General features: G+C 39.8%; 2 protein-coding genes and 1 long non-coding RNA gene across 4 annotated transcripts in view; 1 reads left to right on the top strand and 2 right to left on the bottom strand.

Moving 5' to 3' along the window:
- The window catches only part of LOC310945150 (protein TANC1-like), a gene marked incomplete at both ends in the record, with an annotated part of 34,750 nt that extends 28,058 nt beyond the window's left edge, over window positions 1–6,692 (bottom strand). Inside the window, 4 exons of the mRNA XM_083911163.1 lie at window positions 357–487; window positions 2,065–2,157; window positions 5,059–5,262; window positions 6,617–6,692. Coding sequence (XP_083767289.1) covers window positions 357–487; window positions 2,065–2,157; window positions 5,059–5,262; window positions 6,617–6,692 — 504 coding nt within the window. The remainder of the gene's footprint in view (window positions 1–356; window positions 488–2,064; window positions 2,158–5,058; window positions 5,263–6,616) is intronic.
- Window positions 6,693–8,311: 1,619 nt separating this feature from the next.
- Window positions 8,312–10,751, top strand: LOC310945279. Its single transcript, XR_014593151.1, has 4 exons — window positions 8,312–8,432; window positions 9,355–9,523; window positions 9,835–9,912; window positions 10,335–10,751. It is a non-coding gene; the product is annotated as an uncharacterized lncRNA (long non-coding RNA).
- A 131-nt stretch (window positions 10,752–10,882) lies between these two features.
- gtf2f2a (general transcription factor IIF, polypeptide 2a) lies at window positions 10,883–18,666 on the bottom strand. 2 transcript variants are annotated; one of them, XM_083911304.1, is made up of 9 exons: window positions 18,552–18,666; window positions 18,068–18,141; window positions 17,757–17,781; window positions 17,112–17,250; window positions 14,775–14,834; window positions 13,330–13,411; window positions 12,870–12,969; window positions 12,398–12,541; window positions 10,883–11,677 (listed from the first exon to the last, which is right to left on the bottom strand). In XM_083911304.1, the coding sequence occupies exons 1-9, from the start codon at window positions 18,615–18,617 to the stop codon at window positions 11,552–11,554; spliced, it is 816 nt and encodes a 271-aa protein (XP_083767430.1). In that variant the 5' UTR covers window positions 18,618–18,666; the 3' UTR covers window positions 10,883–11,551. The 2 variants fall into 2 exon arrangements, with proteins under 2 accessions (XP_083767430.1, XP_083767431.1); XM_083911305.1 differs by lacking the exon at window positions 14,775–14,834.
- Window positions 18,667–18,893: the final 227 nt, after the last annotated feature.

Below are 18,893 nucleotides of genomic sequence, written 5' to 3'. Positions count from 1 at the left end.
GATGGAGATACATACTATAACACACACACAGAAGGTGGGTTCAAATGTAAGGGCAGTGAGTATAGAAAAGGAGCCTGGCAGAAGCATAGCAACATAAATAATAATGATCTAAAATGTATATTGATGCAATTTTCCCAGGGGGATTCGAGTGGTCAAATTACACACAGTGTTTTCTTGCACTCAACTAAATATTAAATAACAATCAGCCAATCTTTTAGTAAATGTTTCAAGAAGAAACTAAGATCCTGATAGCAATGTGAGAGCTTGAAAAAAGAAGGTTGTTTCATAAACCCTCCATCACCTTTTTACATGACATGACAGCAAGGGGCCACTGAAGAATCAATATGTTGCCCTACCTTCTTTTCCCTCCTGTCCTCCATAGGAGAGCTAGCAGTGCCAGGCGTTGCTTCTCCCAATAAGAAGCATAGTCTGGTCATCAGTTCCTGGGTAGAAAGGGAGGAGCCCAGCTGAGGCTCCACGTGGAGGTCTGGAAAACATAAGCATTCAGGACACAGATTAACAAGCTAATGGAAACATGGCAGGCCAGATGAGACCGCCATCTAACTGACGCTCTCGTTTCAGCTCAGCTCGCTCGTATGGTTCCCAGCACCATTTCTGGTGAACTGCGAGAAACGTATACATCTACAGGTCAGCACAGCCCCAGCTGCCCTGATTAGGAATGCATAAACTGTGGCTTTCACCCCCCCCCCCCCAACCCCCCACCCCCCCGGTTGAGGCAGCAGCAAGAGGTTGTGTGAGGTTTTGTGAGGTTGTGAGTTTGCCTGTGCACACGCCTGCCAGGTGCTCTCTGTTAAGAGACGGGTGGTGAATTTCAATGAGCTTGGTGTCGACTCCAGAGCAGAATGAAGGAGTGCCATGGCTCTGCCTTCTCTGTTTCTCCAGTAGAGATTGGCTGACATAGGCCATGTGCTGCATTCATTTATCACTGGTTAAGGCTCCCTGATGCTTTGACCTCCCACCCCAGCTCCTCTTAAGGTCCATGCTCACCTCTGCAGACTCCATTTTTTACATATCTGTGCTTTAACCAGCTGAGCAATACAGATCTCCGTTTTCACACTTCATTTATGTACCCTTACCAGCTGAGTAACATGCATATTGAGTAGGCATATAAACAGAATGACAGGACATCACGTATTACAGGAACACAGCTCACTCCTCCTCACAAACATCTTTGCGTTTAGACATCACAGTCATTTCGCACTCTCCTCCACTGATTCTTTCTCATTCTGTCTTGCTGGCTCACTCTCCTCTTTTAAAAAGGTACTGCATCAAGTTACTCTTACATTCAACTCAAGTGTGTTACAACAGGAGCCTAGCCTTGAGAGGATCAAGGTTGTTTTTGAGAAGCAAGCTTGATAATTATTGTTCCATAAGACGCCCAAGTTCTAGCCTTTGTCATTACTCTTTTCACTTCACAGCTTGAAGAGCTGCTGAGGACTTTGTTAGGATGGGGAGGATGTGTATTTCACAGAGGGGGAGGAGAGAAAACTTTGAATTTAGTCAGCAGAGCACTGAGATCCAATCTGGAGTAACATGAGGACACACTGAATGTCCAGTACGATTCATCAAACCACCCAGCAGTTGCCATTGGAAACGGGAAGCTGAGAGGTGCCTGGCAACCGAGATGGAAGATGTTTCATAAAATCTGTTTAGCCTAAGGGTAGCCCTCTGGTCAAAATATAAAGAAAGCTTGCTGAGCTGCGGGTATTTACAACATTATTGTTTTCATCTAACCATAACCGTACGAGCAGCAAGCAAAGAAGTCAGGGGCAAAGACTGAGGAGAAACTGCGATAAAACAAATACACTCTCAATTAAAATACATGGAGGTTTACACAGACATCCCTGTGCCCACATTCATCTGAACGGAAAAACTTAAAGCAAAGCCTTTTAGATGTAAATAAAACACAACCACATACTCACTTTCTCTTATAGCTCTTAATTTACTCACCTCTACCCCAGTCATTCTCACTCAGCTCCCCTGATCAATACCTGGAAATACCGAAATGATGCTAAACACACTCCCACACGCTCCTGTTCTCACCTCTGTGGTATGTCTTGCCACGGCACGAGGCAAAGACAAGAGGTTCTCGCGCGTCGGAAGAGCCATCCACATACTCCAGCTTCCTTACCCGTCCTTCGGCCACAGCAAAGAGAGGGAGGAGGGAAAGGGAGGGAGAGCAGGCAGGGTGGGAGAGAGGGAGGGATAAGGGGTGGAGATAAGGGGGGGATATAAAAGAAAGTGAGAGAGCGACAGTGAGAGTGAGAGGAGAGAGAGAGAGAGAGAGACAGAGAGACAGAGAGAGAGAGAATATGAGAGAGAGGGAGAGCGAGAGAGAGAGATTAAAACCTCCCCAGATGAGATCTGTGGTGCAGAATTTGAATTGTGTCCCAGGAGTATAAAGCAGTATGTACAGAGTGCGAGCCATGCATGCAAACAGCACAATATTCACTGTACCGTGGGCGTTTATCTATAATATATTAACACTGCTAAGGTGTCTATGTGTGTTTGTGTGTGTGTTGGCAGGGACAGTGCACTCAAACTGATGTGTGCGGGTGTTTCTCAATTTACACAACAACATTTGAGGGTCCCTGGAAGCACAGATTCCTTAGGAGTGAAGATCATTCAGGCAGAGGAGATGTTTGCGAACACCGAAACGAATGGAACTCAAGGTTATCCTGCGTGTGGATAGACTCAGAAACACTGTTTATCATACTGTTTCATAAATGACTTTGCATGACCACCACAGGCACAAAGACCATGACAGTGTATATTTTTACTTGCTGTAATTTTCCTTTTCATGTTCTTTAAGTGTACTGGCGGAAATAAAGGCTGTGCTGCATGCAATCAAATGTAACGGCACCTTTTTTCTGAATGGTTGTACTTGCTGCGGGACACTGCCACCATGTGCTTCTTTTAGGGTGAGGCACCCCAGGTACACATGGAGTTTGTTTTTTCTTGTCATCCAACAATTAGGAGAGATTTTATGTCATTACATTTATAAAAAAAACAAAAAAAACCCTACACACAATATTATCCATTACAGTATATTTCCTTCACCTCTTCGTTAGTAACACAACTTGTTTCAACAGTCGATAACATCTTAACGATTTTTAATATTTTTACTTAATGAATAACGAAATAATGACATGCCCATGGATATATCAACAATGTGTTATTTTAATAAATCATGAAGTATTCATGAGGCAGTATGTATATCGTAGAATATGCTATATTTGATAAAGACACTATAAAATAAAATCAGAAAAGTTCTCCACTCAAAATCGTGTTTTGTTTGCTGTTATTTCACTTTAATATTTGACCTTCATTGTGCAGAATGATGTATGTGCAGAGCTTTTTTTCTCCTTTTTTGTCAGTCTGAAGTTTATTTGACAGTTGACTGCAGAGATCAACATGAAAAACATGGTACCAAAGTATGTAATTAACTATTTCTCGCTACTAAGAGACAGTCATAGCTGTTTTACAAAAGGTAGCTTGACAGCCTTCATACAATTTCGGTTCAACAGCCTAAGCACAAACACATTTCCCTACAGTGCAGCAGCACAGTGGACTAATCTGCCCACACATCTGAGTATTTCACGGAGCATGTTTAAAGTGACATTAAAGGAATGGGTAATATGTAGAGTAATTATATGCTATTTCTATATTGATTTTTTTTCTGTGAGTGATATAGAGGACCTCATTGGCAATAAGCCTTCTGGTTTTATTGTGTTTTTACCTTTGGTGATTTTTAATGTATGTAATAACTGCCGTGCAGGAGTGTTTTCTAATCATCAAATAACATCAATAAATCAAACAAAGATGGGAAGAAAGGGACGAGGGAAGCTCATGTGTGTCATGAGCTCTCTCTCTCTACCTGGCAACTCACTGATTGTACTCATCAGCTTCACCTGTCTCTGCTCTGCTCCCGTTTACCTGCCAGCTGCAGTGCATTTCCCACTCACCACCTCCAGCATAAAGAGTCCTGCTTTTCAGCTCGGCCTTGTCAGACCGTCTGCGAAGTTGCTTCCGTATCGTGCTTCACTGGCTTTACTCCCTGACTCCTGTACAACCCGGACCTGCCTGTAAACCTGCCTGATCTTCTGCCCCGGAAAACCCGACCTGTCTTCGCCCCTGAACCTGCCTGATCTTCTGCCCTGGTAAACCCGACCTGTCTTCGCCCCTGAACCTGCCTGATCGTCTGCCCCGGAAAACCCGACCTGCCTTCGCCCCTGAACCTGCCTGATCTTCTGCCCTGGTAAACCCGACCATGATCGCCCCTGAACCTGCCTGATCGTCTGCCCTGGAAAACCCGACCTGCCTTCTCCTCTGGGCCTGTATGATCTTCTGCCCCGGTAAACCGACCTGCCTTTCTGCCTGACTACGATCACTGCCTCACCCTGAACTGCACTCCCTTTCCCTCTCTGGAACCCTCAATAAAACTCTTAAAACGTGACGCACTTGTGGTCCTCATCTGTCTGGTCCGTGACAATGTGATAATGGTTTCCTGCAGGAATCAAACAAGGAACGTGTGGCATATTGGCCCACTTACAATTACTTGTGTGTGTAAAAGTATAATGGCACCCTTGCATGGCTGCATCTACTACAGTACATGTGATGCATATGACGGTAAAGACGTGCAAAAGTAAAAATAGAATTTATTTTGTCAAAAGAGCTCACTTTGATTGTGACTTTATGGAATATCTTTAAGTGTAAATCCAAGCTAATATAATATCTTAAAATTGACCTCCCTAATTGGGGTTCCTTGCCTTAAGTTATCTTGTTCAATCATTTACTCTGACAATCTGTCATATGTTTTGGGGCCCTGGGGACACAGCCTGCATGCTCTTGCGTTTGCTGTCACATGTATGGAACAGATGAATGCACAGAAGCTCTCTGCTAATCAAGGCAGACCCATGAAAGCATTCTGCTATCTTTGCAGCTATTCCCTGATGCACAGCTTCTTGTCACTCTTGGTTGTTCATATAGAAACCGTGCTTTGCTTGTTACTAATTACTATTTCAATTTTTAACCCACCTGTGAACTTGATGCACGACTGGGAGGGAACTATGTCGGCCTGGCGAGGGAGAAGAGGAGAGGACGGTAAAGAAATGGACGCACCCTTGGTCAGTCTCCTCACTTTTACCGGGCTCTCATTGTAAACGCTGTCATGGACCCGGGAGTGTGTGGCGTGCCCGCCGCTTCCCCTCTGCAAGGTGCTGCGAGTCAACACCTCACCACCTAAGGTACACGGAAAAGAGTGTGTTTAGCGAAAAGAGAAGTGCAAGAAGCATCGTTTAAAAAAGCTCCAGTACAGTTAAAAGGCAGAGTTAATTTAGCAGAACTGTGGCTGTACAGTAGATTTAACAGAGCAGTTTAAAATATGTCCCACATAAGGCCACAACAGAGTGAACATATCTTGTCTGGGAGGCATACTGCTGAATGAGGTAATGGAAAGTTGGCAATGCTAGAACATCTATTTAAAGGAATGGGATCACATTCAATAAAAGAGGCTACACTTATTATATTTCAATTCAATATTTAAATCATTTTCATGACCAGACTTATTGCTGCTATTAAGCCTCATCCTGTATCTTCAAATAAACACTATGCATGAGAACTCACAAAGCCAGGTGATTACAGAGGCCTTATTGCCACGTTTATTGGTTGTACTAGATTGCAGTAGTTTTCCCTGTGGAATAATTCAGTTCACTTTCTCTCACCTTATATATGAGTCGGTTATTACCATGAGCAAAACAAGTACTCAGAAGTCCAGCACTTAATATTAAAAATCTGCATGCTATGCAGTGGTACAAGTCCTAAAAGTGCAGAGGGATCATTGCCTTGAAACCTTTCATTATGGTAATACTTTGCTGCAAACGATCAGAGCCGTCCCAATGCACTGTAAACATTCTATATCATTTTTAATGAGACTGACACAGTTTTCCATCTTCCTCTGTGTTCTTGCTACCCAGAGCGGCACATTATCAAATATTAATGGGCAACATGGTTGCTCTAATACTGAGCTCTACTTATGTTCATCTATCTCCACTGCGCAGTCTGTAATCTCCTCTTAACTGCAGCATGTTGACAAGTACAAACACCTTAGCAACTGTTAAACATCCCAGTTCTTCAGTTCACATTTCACTGACATTACGACAAAAAATTCAGTTTGTTTACAGCAAATACGACACATTTATAACTTTGATTTTGTCTCGTTCACAAAGTCTTGTGAAATTCAGTATCATTTTTAGTAGGTCAGGATGTTTGCCTAACCTGCTCTAACTTCTCCTGACACACTTTAAATGCAAGCTGCGGGACACTGTGTGAAGGACAGAACACACTGATGAATTAGGCTAATTGAAATGGCTCTACTTAAATCACCCCTGGAGAAGAGAACCTGCATATTGCCATCGAATAATGCCAGACCTAATGTGTCTAACATTATACATATTCGTGATCAGGGACAAAAAAGGAGACATCATATGATAAGATATAATAAAGATACAAGCCCAAAGGTACAATCTTGGCTTATTATTGAGCTGACATGCCACCGTTTTGTCACCGTGTTAGTTTCAGTGTTGTTTTCTCTTACCTGGATGTCTCTGGTTCTTTTTCCCTCCTCTTTTTCCTCCTCCCTCTCTCTTGTTTCCAAACACTGCTCTGAACATAGCTGGGCTGTTGCCTCACTGTGTACCGCCTGTGGAAGATTGAGCAAAATGTTAATTTGAATTAGGAACACATTATTTCAGGCAACATTACCCCCACTGTTTTTAATTCAACTGCTGAAGAAGAAGTCGATTAAATCGGTGGTTTATGAGACCATGAAAACGATTCAGTCTTTAACAATGGGTATTTTCTTTACATTAACCATTAGTACACATAAGATGGGTGGCCACGCATAAAAAGAAAAAAAAATATGTCATCCTAAAATGAATTAAGCCTCAACTTACCTGCCTCAACAAGTCTTCTGTGATGCCTGCATATTTTCACGTAAATCCACAGGAAGCTAATGACCATTTAACCTCGCGGAGTCAAATTAAGAAGTGCTGTCGCTTCTCAGTCAACTCAGTATGTTGGAAAAAGAGTCGGGGGCGCGCGTTGTGCACGTGCATCTGATGTAGCCTATACCCTTAATGATTTAATGCTTTAATTTCACAAGTTTTATTATTTAAACTTACAGTGGCCTATATGCTATTTTTCATTTAATCTTATTATATTACCATGATGCTGCTGACAAATAGCCTAAACCCTTAATAGCATAATAACAATAATAATAATAATAACAATAGCAACAACAACAACAACAATAATAATAATAATAATAATCCTAATAATAATAATGATGATGGTGATGGTAATTAATGGTAACACAGAGGCTTTAGACCTGCCAGCAGCAGCCTTGGTCCTTGTTAACTTCCTGTCAGCTGATGTCATTCACATCCACTGTAACAGGAATCAAACTTGGACACATTCAGAATGTTTATGTTTACAACATTTGACTGAGCTTTGTAGGCACTTACTAAGGGAAATCCCAAGTAAGCTTTTTCTAATGAAATATGAATTAAACAAGTGTCCTTTTCTCAAACAGTATTATTAGAACAAATTAACTACAGACCACAGAACAGTCGTTATTTGCACCGTAGCCTTAAAAAATAGGCTGCATCCAACAAAGTAACATTGCTTTATATGATGATTGGGCCATAAGGAAACTTTTTTTAAATGATTATTGAATAATGAAATAGTCAGCATTGCATGTAGTACAGTTAAACAAGTGAATATATTATTATTACATGCTTGTATGTGGATACATAAAACAGATGTACAGACTAAAAACATACAAAACAAAGGGAAATCACACATTTATATTTGAAGTGTTTCTCTGTAACACTGCATTAAAATACCATGGATAATAGTATAAACAGGGATTGTGTCACCGTTTTTGTTTCTTCAGTAAAGGGGCTTAGTACACGTTAGATAACCTATATTTGAGTATATTTTTTTAACTGTTGCTTTCTTCCTTGTAATTGTATCAAGGGATTTCCTATATGTGTTAAATATGATTTTTTTTTTTAAATGAATAAAAAAAATGTCCCCAATATAATTTCACGAGGCAACTAAACAGACTGAAAGGTAATCATGCGCTTTGCTTCGTAAATTACGGTAAAAACGAGTCATTTCTAACTGTGAACACCAGGGGGCGACCATAAATAACCTAATAGCTCCCTCTGTGTCCTCAAGGGGGCGACAATGAGTCTTAACTATTTAAACTGGAAGCTACGGTTTGAACGGTCCTTTCACGACTCTTCCCCTCACCGGTCGTCAAGAGGGGGGAGAAGCTATGCCATTTTCAATATGTATGATGCCAAACACCCTCAGTTGTTCCATTATCTGCACCGGCATGGCCTTTTGTAAGTATATAAACTACAACACACTGTTATGTGAAACCAAACTAACGGTTAACAGAGCGTTTAGAGTCAAAAATATAAAATATCTAAGGACACGTGTTAAAATTAGCCGTTAGCTGTACCCCAGTTGAGTCGTTTTATACCAGCGTTGCTACGTTACCAACTGTTCTAACAGCTAAGGTAGCGAACGTTTAACGGTGAACTAACGTCCAGTAATGTTACGTCAGATCAGGAGTGTTTTTTGGGCACGAGAAACACGTGTTCGCGTTACACCATTAAGCGTAACACCGGAAATGCCTTCTTCTTACCCAAGCCCTCATTTATCTAGCTGTTAAATTACCCAATCACACGGTTTCGGCGGTTTTAAATGATGAACGTATGTGTTAGTTTCTTTCCGTTTAAATAGTTTATTACCTAGACATATTTAAAATTGGTCGGCAACGTGTTATAAAAGTATTTAAGTAACTAAAAACTTCAAAAAATAATTTAAAGTCGCCGGACCTACCATTCTCCTTAAATGGAAACCTGTTTCTCCACCGACTCAAAACAGTTGGATTTGTTAAATGTTACTCTTTTTTTTTGTCTCATTGTAACCAATTATTATAAATAATAAATTATAAATTAATTATTAAGTTAGTTTGTTTTACCTTGATAGTTTAGATTCACGATTACCAGTGTAATCTCTCTGTAAACTTGAATTCCATTGCTAGGCAACAGTCTTGGTCCTTGGTAACTTCCTGTCAGCTGTTATATACTAGCACTGTTAAAGTCTATATGCTGTTATTTTTTAGAAATGCAGGTATGGCTGTAGAATCCTGATATTCAAAGTGGTGTGTTGACACTGGTTTTAACAAAAAAGAAGCTGCTTTATGTAGGGTATAGTGTCAAATGATCTCTCATTGTATTTATTTATTTTTTTCCCTAGCAGATCATATGCCATTTGGTGGACACCTGTATTTGCCAGATGGAGGAGGGGGATGATGGCGGTGCTTGACCTTCACAGACTGTTCCAGTGATGACTGTGCTGTTGCAACACCACAATCTGCTATGGCAGTGTAATAACAGCTACCATCTGCGTCAAGTAGTGTGAAAATGTATGTTGAGATGTGTACTTCTGTGGAGTTGCATGCTACGGTTTAACTTTTATTAATCGTGCCTTTTTAGGATGGTCACAGTATGCATCTTTGACAGCCTGGGCTCTCTGGTGTGAGATATCCTGGGTTTTAATATTTCAGATGCAATATTAAATGTCCCTGCGCTTTCTGCTCGCCTCTTTTCCATGGCGTCTCAGATTGAATCGGGGAGGATAAATTACAAATCCTGTCATCTCAACTATCTGTGCATATACTACATTCTCTTTTCTGTAAGGAGCTTGAATGTAATTATTTTTTCTGTTCCTTTCCAGTCTCAATGTTTAAACTTTGAGATGAAACCAGAGGGAAGAGGCTGTTGAGCTGTCCTGGCCCAAATCCATGCTTTGCAGGTGAGCATTCGTAATGTTTGTTGAGGTAAACCTTGCATCCACTGATAGACCTGAAGCAAGCTTCTTTGGCTTCTGGGTTTGCATGGCGATGCTAAAGTGAGGCTTCCTTGCGCTTTCTGACTGCTACATTCTATAGCAACACAGATTGAATTGAGGAATACATGCAAGCTTGTTGGGACATACTCCATTTTTTTTCATTTTATTTGACCCACTAAATCTTGACAGATGTCCTCAAACTGCACTTGAAAGAATCAGCAAAACAATGTTCCTTTCCCTGGAAGTGTTTGGTTAAAACATAGCCATTTTGTCAATGTTTGTTTAGTTTGCATGGTGGCCAATTAAATTATGTCTTCAGGAACAACCACTTGTTGACTTACTTTGACATTTGTTTGGTGTGATGCATCGTTTTCATTTTCTTGCAGGTGATAAGGAAGACCATGCAAACACCTGATGGACTTTTCTCTTCCCTGATACCAAATAAACGTGCACTTCAATGTTTGTCATATAGTTTGAAATATCTGATCACTGGCAGCTTTGTCGGCCAGTGTCCCTTTTCTATACATGATGTAATGTTTTGCTACGTATGAAATGCCATGCAGTATATACAATATGAAAAAAATAAACTATTTTACTCCATCTCTTAATCATTTTTTTTTGACCAAGTATAAACTTGTGGAACCTTGTCATTAGTAAGAATGGTGTGAAAGTTAGTGAGCAGTTTCATGAAACTATTCAGATGAGGAATTACTAAAAACTTACTGAAATGTAGGCAGTTAAAGTGAAATTGGACAAGCAACAGATAACAAAGCAAAAAGGGACTGAGAATAAAACCAGGTGAGCTGTAGGAGAAACCAATTTAAATGGCTGTAGAGTTATGTACTGCTGTTCTTTGGCTTGATGTTCTAATAAAAAGTCTTAACTAAATGTTTCTGTTTATACACATTTATTGCATAAAAACACGTAACCATGGGCTAATAAGAGGACACCTAAAGCACAAACTTTAAGAATGACAGTGGTGGTAAGTTTTTAAATGTAAATTCAGGCTAAATTTGTCTTTCCAAGTTATGGTGTAAAAACCTGTTTATTTTTTTAAAGGGCACATTTCAAAAATGGTAAAATGTCTAGAAATAGTTAAAGCACATTTCAATTTAGTGGTGGGGGCCATTACCTGTGTCACATACCTCCACTTAAAGTTTATCCGCTTAACATTAAAACCCTTACCTCTGGATATAATACTTGTCAAGACATACAAAAAAAATAATGCAGAGACCAGAGTTCATAAAATGATGTGCGTCTGATGGATAAAACTACCTTCACTTCAAATACTGTGGGCTGTTACCTCAAGGGTGTGCTGGAGCTGTGACAGAAACCACATCTGCAAGAGCGTGCACACTTGAACGTAAAACCTTGAGTTTCATAATGCCCTTCGTGCATCCTACAAAATAACAAGATACAACAACCTCTCATTGTAAAAAGCAACCTTTGCTTGACCTCTTCATCCAGTGTGTTTTGAGACCTGATGTAAGGAAATCAGCAGAGAATCCCAAGGTCCAACTAAGGCCTGGTCTGGGAGGGGGGGACCCCCCCCCCCCAATCAAATTAAAAAAGATAAAAGTGTTGGTCATGGGAGGGCCAGAATCTATTCGTCAGTCTTTTCTTCATCGCCTTGGTAATGTCTGTATTCTGGTTTGAGCTCCCAGGTATTCTTGTGTGTTCCCTTCACATTGTAGATGCCAATATCACGTAGGATTTCCTTCAAGTAAATCTGGGAGAAGAAAAACACCAAACATGAGATAAGATTAATACAACGCTCTCGTTCTGTGTGAATTGAAGCTTTAAAAAACTGTAAAATCAACAATGGATTGTGGTAAAACAGCAAAACTGGCCCATTTACTGGATGAATACTGATCCGGACCAGGATTGACAAACAACCTATGGCCTAATTGAGTTAAGTCTTGCTTTGCCACGTTCTATCCCAATTCTAGAGTAGGGTCTGGGGACGGTGCCTCTGCAAAACAGTATCGGAAGTGAACCTGTTTTGGTGGAACAGTTGCACATTTGGAGAAGAGCCCTGGCATTTTAAGCGGTCAATTCCCTGTGAAAAGCTGCAAAAATATTAAAACATGTATGTCGACGGTGTGGTGAGACTTGACAAAAAAAATGTGATTGTTGGATCACTGAAAACAGATGAAAATCTGGCATGAGAGTCCTGCAAGGTGGAGTCTGGCCTTTCCCAGGTGCATTCAGAAGTTGTGAAAGTCCTGCAACAACCTAAAGACCCAATACAGACTAGCTACATGTAGGTTGCTAGCTCTGAGGTTGTTGTTGCTGTTGTGTAGCGTAGGGATCACGGGGATGTCAGGCTTTATCCCAGCACTGTATATCGGTTGAGTGTGACTAGCTTGAGTCTAAATGAGTAAAATGGCACTGACATCAGTTATTAAAGTGTTAAAACCAAAGCCCGCGTGTTGCCCTCTAGTCTTACCACAGGCTGATTGGTGATATCCACAAGATCTTTGATGTTGTAGTACTGGTGCTTCTCAAAAGCAGAAAACAACATGTCCAACACCTGTTGTTTGTCTGCCCTTGCTCTCTTGCCCTCCTCCTTCTTTTTCCGCTCATACTCAAGCTGCAGCAAAAAGTAAACAGGCAGAGGTCAGGTAACACAAAAAGGCCTACACCTTCAACCGTCAACCAATGACGGATTTTTTCTGTTGTTTACAAGTGTCATTCAATTACTTTAGAATGTAAAATCAATCATATCAATATTCTATAAACATGAATGTGGAAAGACTAGAAATGTGTTTGGCATAGGCAGTTCATCCTCAGGGTCATCATCAAACTACAGCATATGCTTAACAGTAATGTGTACATGTGTACAATTAGTTAAAAACAAGCACAAAACATTTCCATGTGCTTTTAAATTTATAGCAAAAAATATAGGACTTATTTCTTACATTGTAAGTATGGTTGGCCACAGGTTTGTAGTTGCTGGTGACAGCTTTGTCCAACTGTTGTGACAGCCTGATGGGCTTGGACAACTCTTCAATCTGTAACCTGTTAAAATGATAAAAAAAAATTACATTAACAGTATGTAACATTAAAAAAAAAAAAAAAAACCCTGCATAATGCAATGCAATGTGATACAATAACTCTGTAATTAATGCTACGCTACCTACTTGTGTGATTATAGCATCTTTAAAAGTTGAATATAAAAGAATGGGCCTTGACATAATTAACATTCAGCACACATTAAACAAAGACATTAAGATGTCCACAGACAGTTCAAGTCATATGCATATACACCAAATGTAGAAGTAACATAATAATAGCTCACTCATCTAACATTGCAATTGAAATGCAGGTTGAGGTTCTTCTCATACTAACTTGTATACACACCATTTTGAAAATACTCACCTCTTTAGCCTCATATAGCTTTCACTAACAGCGGGTCTGCACTCTGCTCTCTGCACTACCACTCCCTCCAACGCTATTTTATCTGAAAAAGAGAACAGTTAATTAAAATCTCTAATTAAAACTTGCATTTTTATAAGTAAGGAAATGTGAGCGGTTCCATGTGTGTAAGAGAGAAGGGGTGAAAGCAGAATGGGTAATGAGTTTGGAGAAAACAAAAAAAAAAACATTCCAGAAACAGAGTTTGATTTGCTATTTATATTAATTTAATCCAGTCCAGGTTCAAAGCTGAAAGAAATGGCAGAGCAATTAACGGTCAGTTTCGTAATCAATCATTTTTCATCTGCTTTAAATCATTCATACTGTAACTGCACTGATCTTAATCTGACTACAATAAGCCACCTTGGCCTGACACACAAACCTAGTATCCCTCTCTACTCTTCCCATAGTTCATTCGATACATGTCTTTCTTCAACCATAAGTCTCCCAGTCCATTTGTCGGTATACATTCTATATAACCATGTTTTTTCCCACTTGTTCCAAAGCTGATAGCTCATTTTAACTGCAACCACATTTACCCTTGGGTAGAAATAAAGTTATCTTACCATACCTGTACCTTACTTATCCTTAAAGTTATCATAGGTCATCCACACCACGGCTTACTAACTTCATCTATGCTGCAAATAAGTATCCAATTAATATTGTCTCCAATAACTTAACAATATACAGTATGTCCATACGTTATTGAACATTTTACATACCTAAGGAGTATGCTTATGAAATACTCAGACGTCAAGTTATTCAGAGATAGCTTTGGCCTTTCAGGTGTTGGATTAAATAAGAACCAAGAAGACAGTTTGTCTCATATACAACAGCTTTATCATTTTATCAACGGAATGGAAAATGTTAATGAGTGATTCTACCTGTATTGAGTTTAAAATCACTGAGTAGGTAAAAAAACCAAAACATTAATAACATAGTAAAAGCACCACTTGATCGAATCACAATCAAGTGATTGGTGCTTATTTACATGTCGTTTTAAAGTAAGCTTGCGTAAATGCACATGTAAATCTAGACTAATATTTAACAGCGTAAAATATTAATTCTCTTTGCCACCACAATGTCAAAACTGGACTGGTATTACAACACCATGAGATGGTAGCACTCTGCTCAAGCGCCTTGGCGACCAGCCTGCCGAAGGACTCTCTTCTCCATCCTCCAGTCAAGATGTCGCAAACACAGTGCAGAAGCTTCATATGAACTATTATGCTCAAAAAGAGAAGAGGCCCTCTACATGACGACAATGTGTCTGCAGTCTTGGTTCCAACACATGTATCTTCCAAAGCATGTTTATGGCTTATTTATTCATAATAAAATAACAGACACTCAAGTGCGTCTGATTCCCGGTGGTGCAACTTTGTCACTCACTGGCGAAACGGAGGACTCACCTGGACCTGCCCCCGCCCCCGAAACTGAGCTGCTGCCATCAGATCTTTCTTCTGACTGGCCTACAGGAAGGGAGGGAGGGATGGTAAACATGAAAATACAAGGGATGGAAGACGGCGGAAGGAGGGGGTCGAACAACATGAACCACACCCAGGGTTTAGTTGCACACGGAAACGTTTAATTACACAGAACGTCTCTGCGTAAACTCTGATCAGTACACACGGTGCGCATGAGCGAAGCAAGCATGCCCTCACAAAAAAGCGAGCACAGATGCCTTGTCCCACCAACGATACACACCCACGACAGGGCTGCACATATACTGAACTTATTTGAAAAAATAATTTCACATGGAAACGCTGTATGTTATCAAAGCAATTTATCTAGTTTTAAGCAGCAGTAATTACCTCTCTCTTTTTTTTTTTCTATTGATCTACTGAATTTCATTTCGTTGTTATGCCTTACTATGTCCAACTGTTTTAGCAGCTACCTTATTGATATGGTCTCTGCTGAAAAATCAGTTTTATAGACTTTCTATCTGCTGCTGCCATCTTCAATGTCAGTGTCTTTGAAGTTATCTCATGTTTCTCCAATTTCTGTACTTAGTTCTGTCAGTGTAAGTCATGTTCTGCCTGCATGCTTAATGCTGCTCTGTGTTGTTCTGTTCCTGGCTTCATGTATTTCATGTTTTGTTTTTTACTACTTCAAACCTGCTTCAATGTATTCATGTTATTTATTTATTTTTAGCTCTATTAGCATTAATGCCCTTCTTTTCTAATGTAACACATCCAATTTTTCAATGTTTTACCACGAGTTGCTGCACCCTGTTTCACTTATTGTTTTATTTTTTTACATTTCCTTGTTTTTCTTCTGCTTTTAAAAGGAGTCTTTTGTAACATCTAGCCAGGGACTATGGATGGAAACTACTACCTTTTTGGTTAATTCTTGCATAGACCAGATCGACACTCGTCATTGCCAAGGCCACACCCCCTTCTGGGGGATAGAAAACAGAAGATCCTACAGATGTCAATATAATTTGACGCGTGTTTGGATCATCATTTTGATACGTTTGAAAGTATTTATTTCTGGTTAGAAAAATGTTTATTTTAAATAATTTCCCCCCGGGGATTATTAAAGTATTTCTGATTCTGATTTTCTAGACATGTTTACTATTTGTTTTGTGAGCTTAATTATACCCGATCGATGCCATACCTTAATAAAAGAAGGCAATTGCTGTCATGTCCCCTCTGTTTTCCCCCATTCAAGTGGATGACTATACTGCAGCAGCCTCCCCCTCAAGTAAGCCGTCCATCAGTAGTAATTGTCACCAGCATCACTTGGTGATTTACCAGGACAGTGAATATTCACGAATCTTATGAGTCTCATATCTCAGTGTGAAAGTCATGGTTAAACTGCTACAAAACAGCTTTTCTGCATTTCCCCGTTTCTCTCCATATGTGACAGTGTGTTTCTTTCCCCCAGAAGGGGCCGGTCTGGTCTATATTTACAGCAATAATTATTAATATACACTGTCCCTGTTGAATAAACAAACAAATAAATAAATATGGAGTCCTAAAAAATTAAATAAATACGATTACACCAACTGTGCAGCCCTAAAAACAAACACACACACAGACATACACACAAAAAAGATGTTGTCCCAAAGTAAGCACAGTAGCAAAAGCTCACCAGCACCCGTAGCAACAAAAAACCTACATTACAGTCAGAGGGCAGACAAGGCTGGGGGAATTAAAACCAAACTCCATGCACCGATTAAATCAACTCCAGATTCAGCATTGATTTGTGTTGATATTGATCAACTATATGTTAAGTTGATTCCAAATCCATCATGCCTGATCATATACCCAATCAGCTGAGGTGATTGGCAGTGGACTTAAAAAGGTCAAACCACAAACAAATGACTCACAGAAGATCAAACACTGAAACTAATGTTCCCTTATACAAAGAGACAAAAACACAGATCAGACTGGATGGAGACGCATTTCCAACAGACCAGCTCTCTTCTGTTTTCCATTGAGTGTTCACTCATCCACTATGGACAGTACATTTGTTTTATGTACTCTGTTAGGACTGTGGACAACCTCACACTGTAGGAAAAACCTGTTGAGAGTTCACGACAGACAGAGACAAGCAGGGCAGGCAAGGTAAAGACTGTGCATCAAGGCGGCAAGCTGTACATGGAGTAGCAGGATGGGCACCTCCAGCACCTGATCACACAGAACTTACCTCTGGGCTCTAGTAAAAAACAGATATTTCACATTACAGAAACGTGTGGACTGTTACGGATGCCCCGTCACGCAGCAATAAAGACAGAAACTCACCTGATGAAGTCTCTGTGAAGACCGCCAACGTCTGACCTCCCACTGTCTGCATGGTGAACGGGTGCTCGCGGGGCGCAGACACCGTCTTATCTTCTATACCCTCAATCACAGTCAGCTCTTCGTTCAAAGTGAAAGAGACCTGTTGAGACCAGCGTCATTCTCATTTAATCAGCCCCTTTCCTTTACTTACTTTCACTGCCGATACCTTGTTTCCAACAGTTAAATAAAATGCAGTATGACGAGACATTCTTGGTTGGCTTTGACTCTCTACATAATAAAATAAAACAAGTTTTAATATCTAAATCATAAATGTCATAAACAAAAAGGTGGAATAATTACTAAATTAGTTTATGACACCCAAATAATGATCTCTGCACAATTCAAATTGCAATTAAAATGTACATATACACACACAACTTTCTGCATGTACAGTACTGCAACAAAAAGGGAGGTTAACCCTTATTTTTCCAGAGATGGTATTCAGCCTTTATAAATTGATAATTTCCCCAATACTGACTATAGTTGATAACAACATATGTATTACGTTTGTACTACATCATAACGATGACTATCATCGTCATCATGGCACTGCATATGACAGATGTCCTTCACCAGGATGCATTGTACTTCGTGAACATCACTTACCTCTGCTTTTCCTTGGTTTCCTTTCCTTGAAGAAATAATGAGCAAAAGAAATAGAATTAATTGGTTTTCAAAAATAGTTTAATTTCATTTGTAATGCATTAGTAATATAACAAACCAAAAACACTACTTGGATCATTGACTTATTCACCACAATGATTTTATCAGCACACACTAAGTTTCCATCTTCTCTCTTTCAAGTGTATATAATCACATGTTGCACTGGCTACTACGTCACCGGATTTATACTATATTTATTAAACATAAACAACTTAAATGCTTGTATTTTATTGATGCTCAGTTGTGTCACATACTTGCAGATTCGCAGTTTCCCGACCTCGCCTCTGCCGGTCGCTTTTGCCCATTGCTGAGAGAGGTATTTGGGCACCTGCATAAAGAAAAATGGGCACATTTTTATATAGACTGCTCTCACACCTTGACGATGGGCCACTTGGGTATTTAAATAAACGTAGGAGCTAGCATTTGTAGCCAACTGATCAAAATAATGTACAGAAGAACTAAATTACAGATGTCTGCAATCCCTATCAAGTCTAGCTATTACATGTTAAAACCGCTTATGATACCCGCTATACTCTGATTGTGTTTACGTTGGCTGCCTCGCAGAACGATGGGCTCCATTTTAATCAATGGGTTGTAGCGAACGTTGGAACGCACGGCTTCATTCGGCAGTTGCTAAGCTACATTAGTTAGCCTTAACTGCTTTTGAGTAAATACATGACCCTGTTTCCAAATAAACTAACGTTTTTTTTTTTTTAAATAAAAAATGAATATACGCACCTTTACAAGCCACACGCCCGTGTTCTGTTTGGCACCAGTTAAATCAACTTCTCCTTTCTCTGACATGTTTTAAAAAATTATGCTACTGATAAGCTTACAAATACCGCCACACGCATGCGCAAAACTAAAGTATGGTGACTCCGAAGGTCCAAAACAGTGCGTATGGTAAATTCAAGATTCAAGAAGCTTTATTTAGTCTATGGGTAAGTCTCGCGGATCTATTGTATATTTTTAACCACTATCTTTTTCAATTCAGTCTAATTTTATTTACAGTGCCAATTCATAACAAATGTTATCTCAGGACACTCCCAGAGATGCAAGCAACCACAAAAGTAACAGTAA

The sequence above is a fragment of the Echiichthys vipera genome (assembly GCF_963691815.1).
Source record: "Echiichthys vipera genome assembly, chromosome: 1".
NCBI lineage: Eukaryota > Metazoa > Chordata > Actinopteri > Perciformes > Trachinidae > Echiichthys > Echiichthys vipera.
The sequence above is the reverse complement of the archived record's forward strand: the minus strand, read 5'-3'. Positions and strand labels throughout refer to the sequence as shown.

Bases quoted from the DNA above. Each gene is read 5' to 3' on its own strand.
- gtf2f2a (XM_083911304.1), bottom strand. From the start codon at position 18,617: ATGTCAGAGAAAGGAGAAGTTGATTTAACTGGTGCCAAACAGAACACG. The intron at 13,412-14,774 runs GTGAGTCCTCCG...TCTCTTTTTCAG, and splicing joins GGGGGCGGGGGCAGGTCCAG to ATAAAATAGCGTTGGAGGGA. The intron at 12,970-13,329 runs GTGAGTATTTTC...TCATTTTAACAG, and splicing joins AGCTATATGAGGCTAAAGAG to GTTACAGATTGAAGAGTTGT.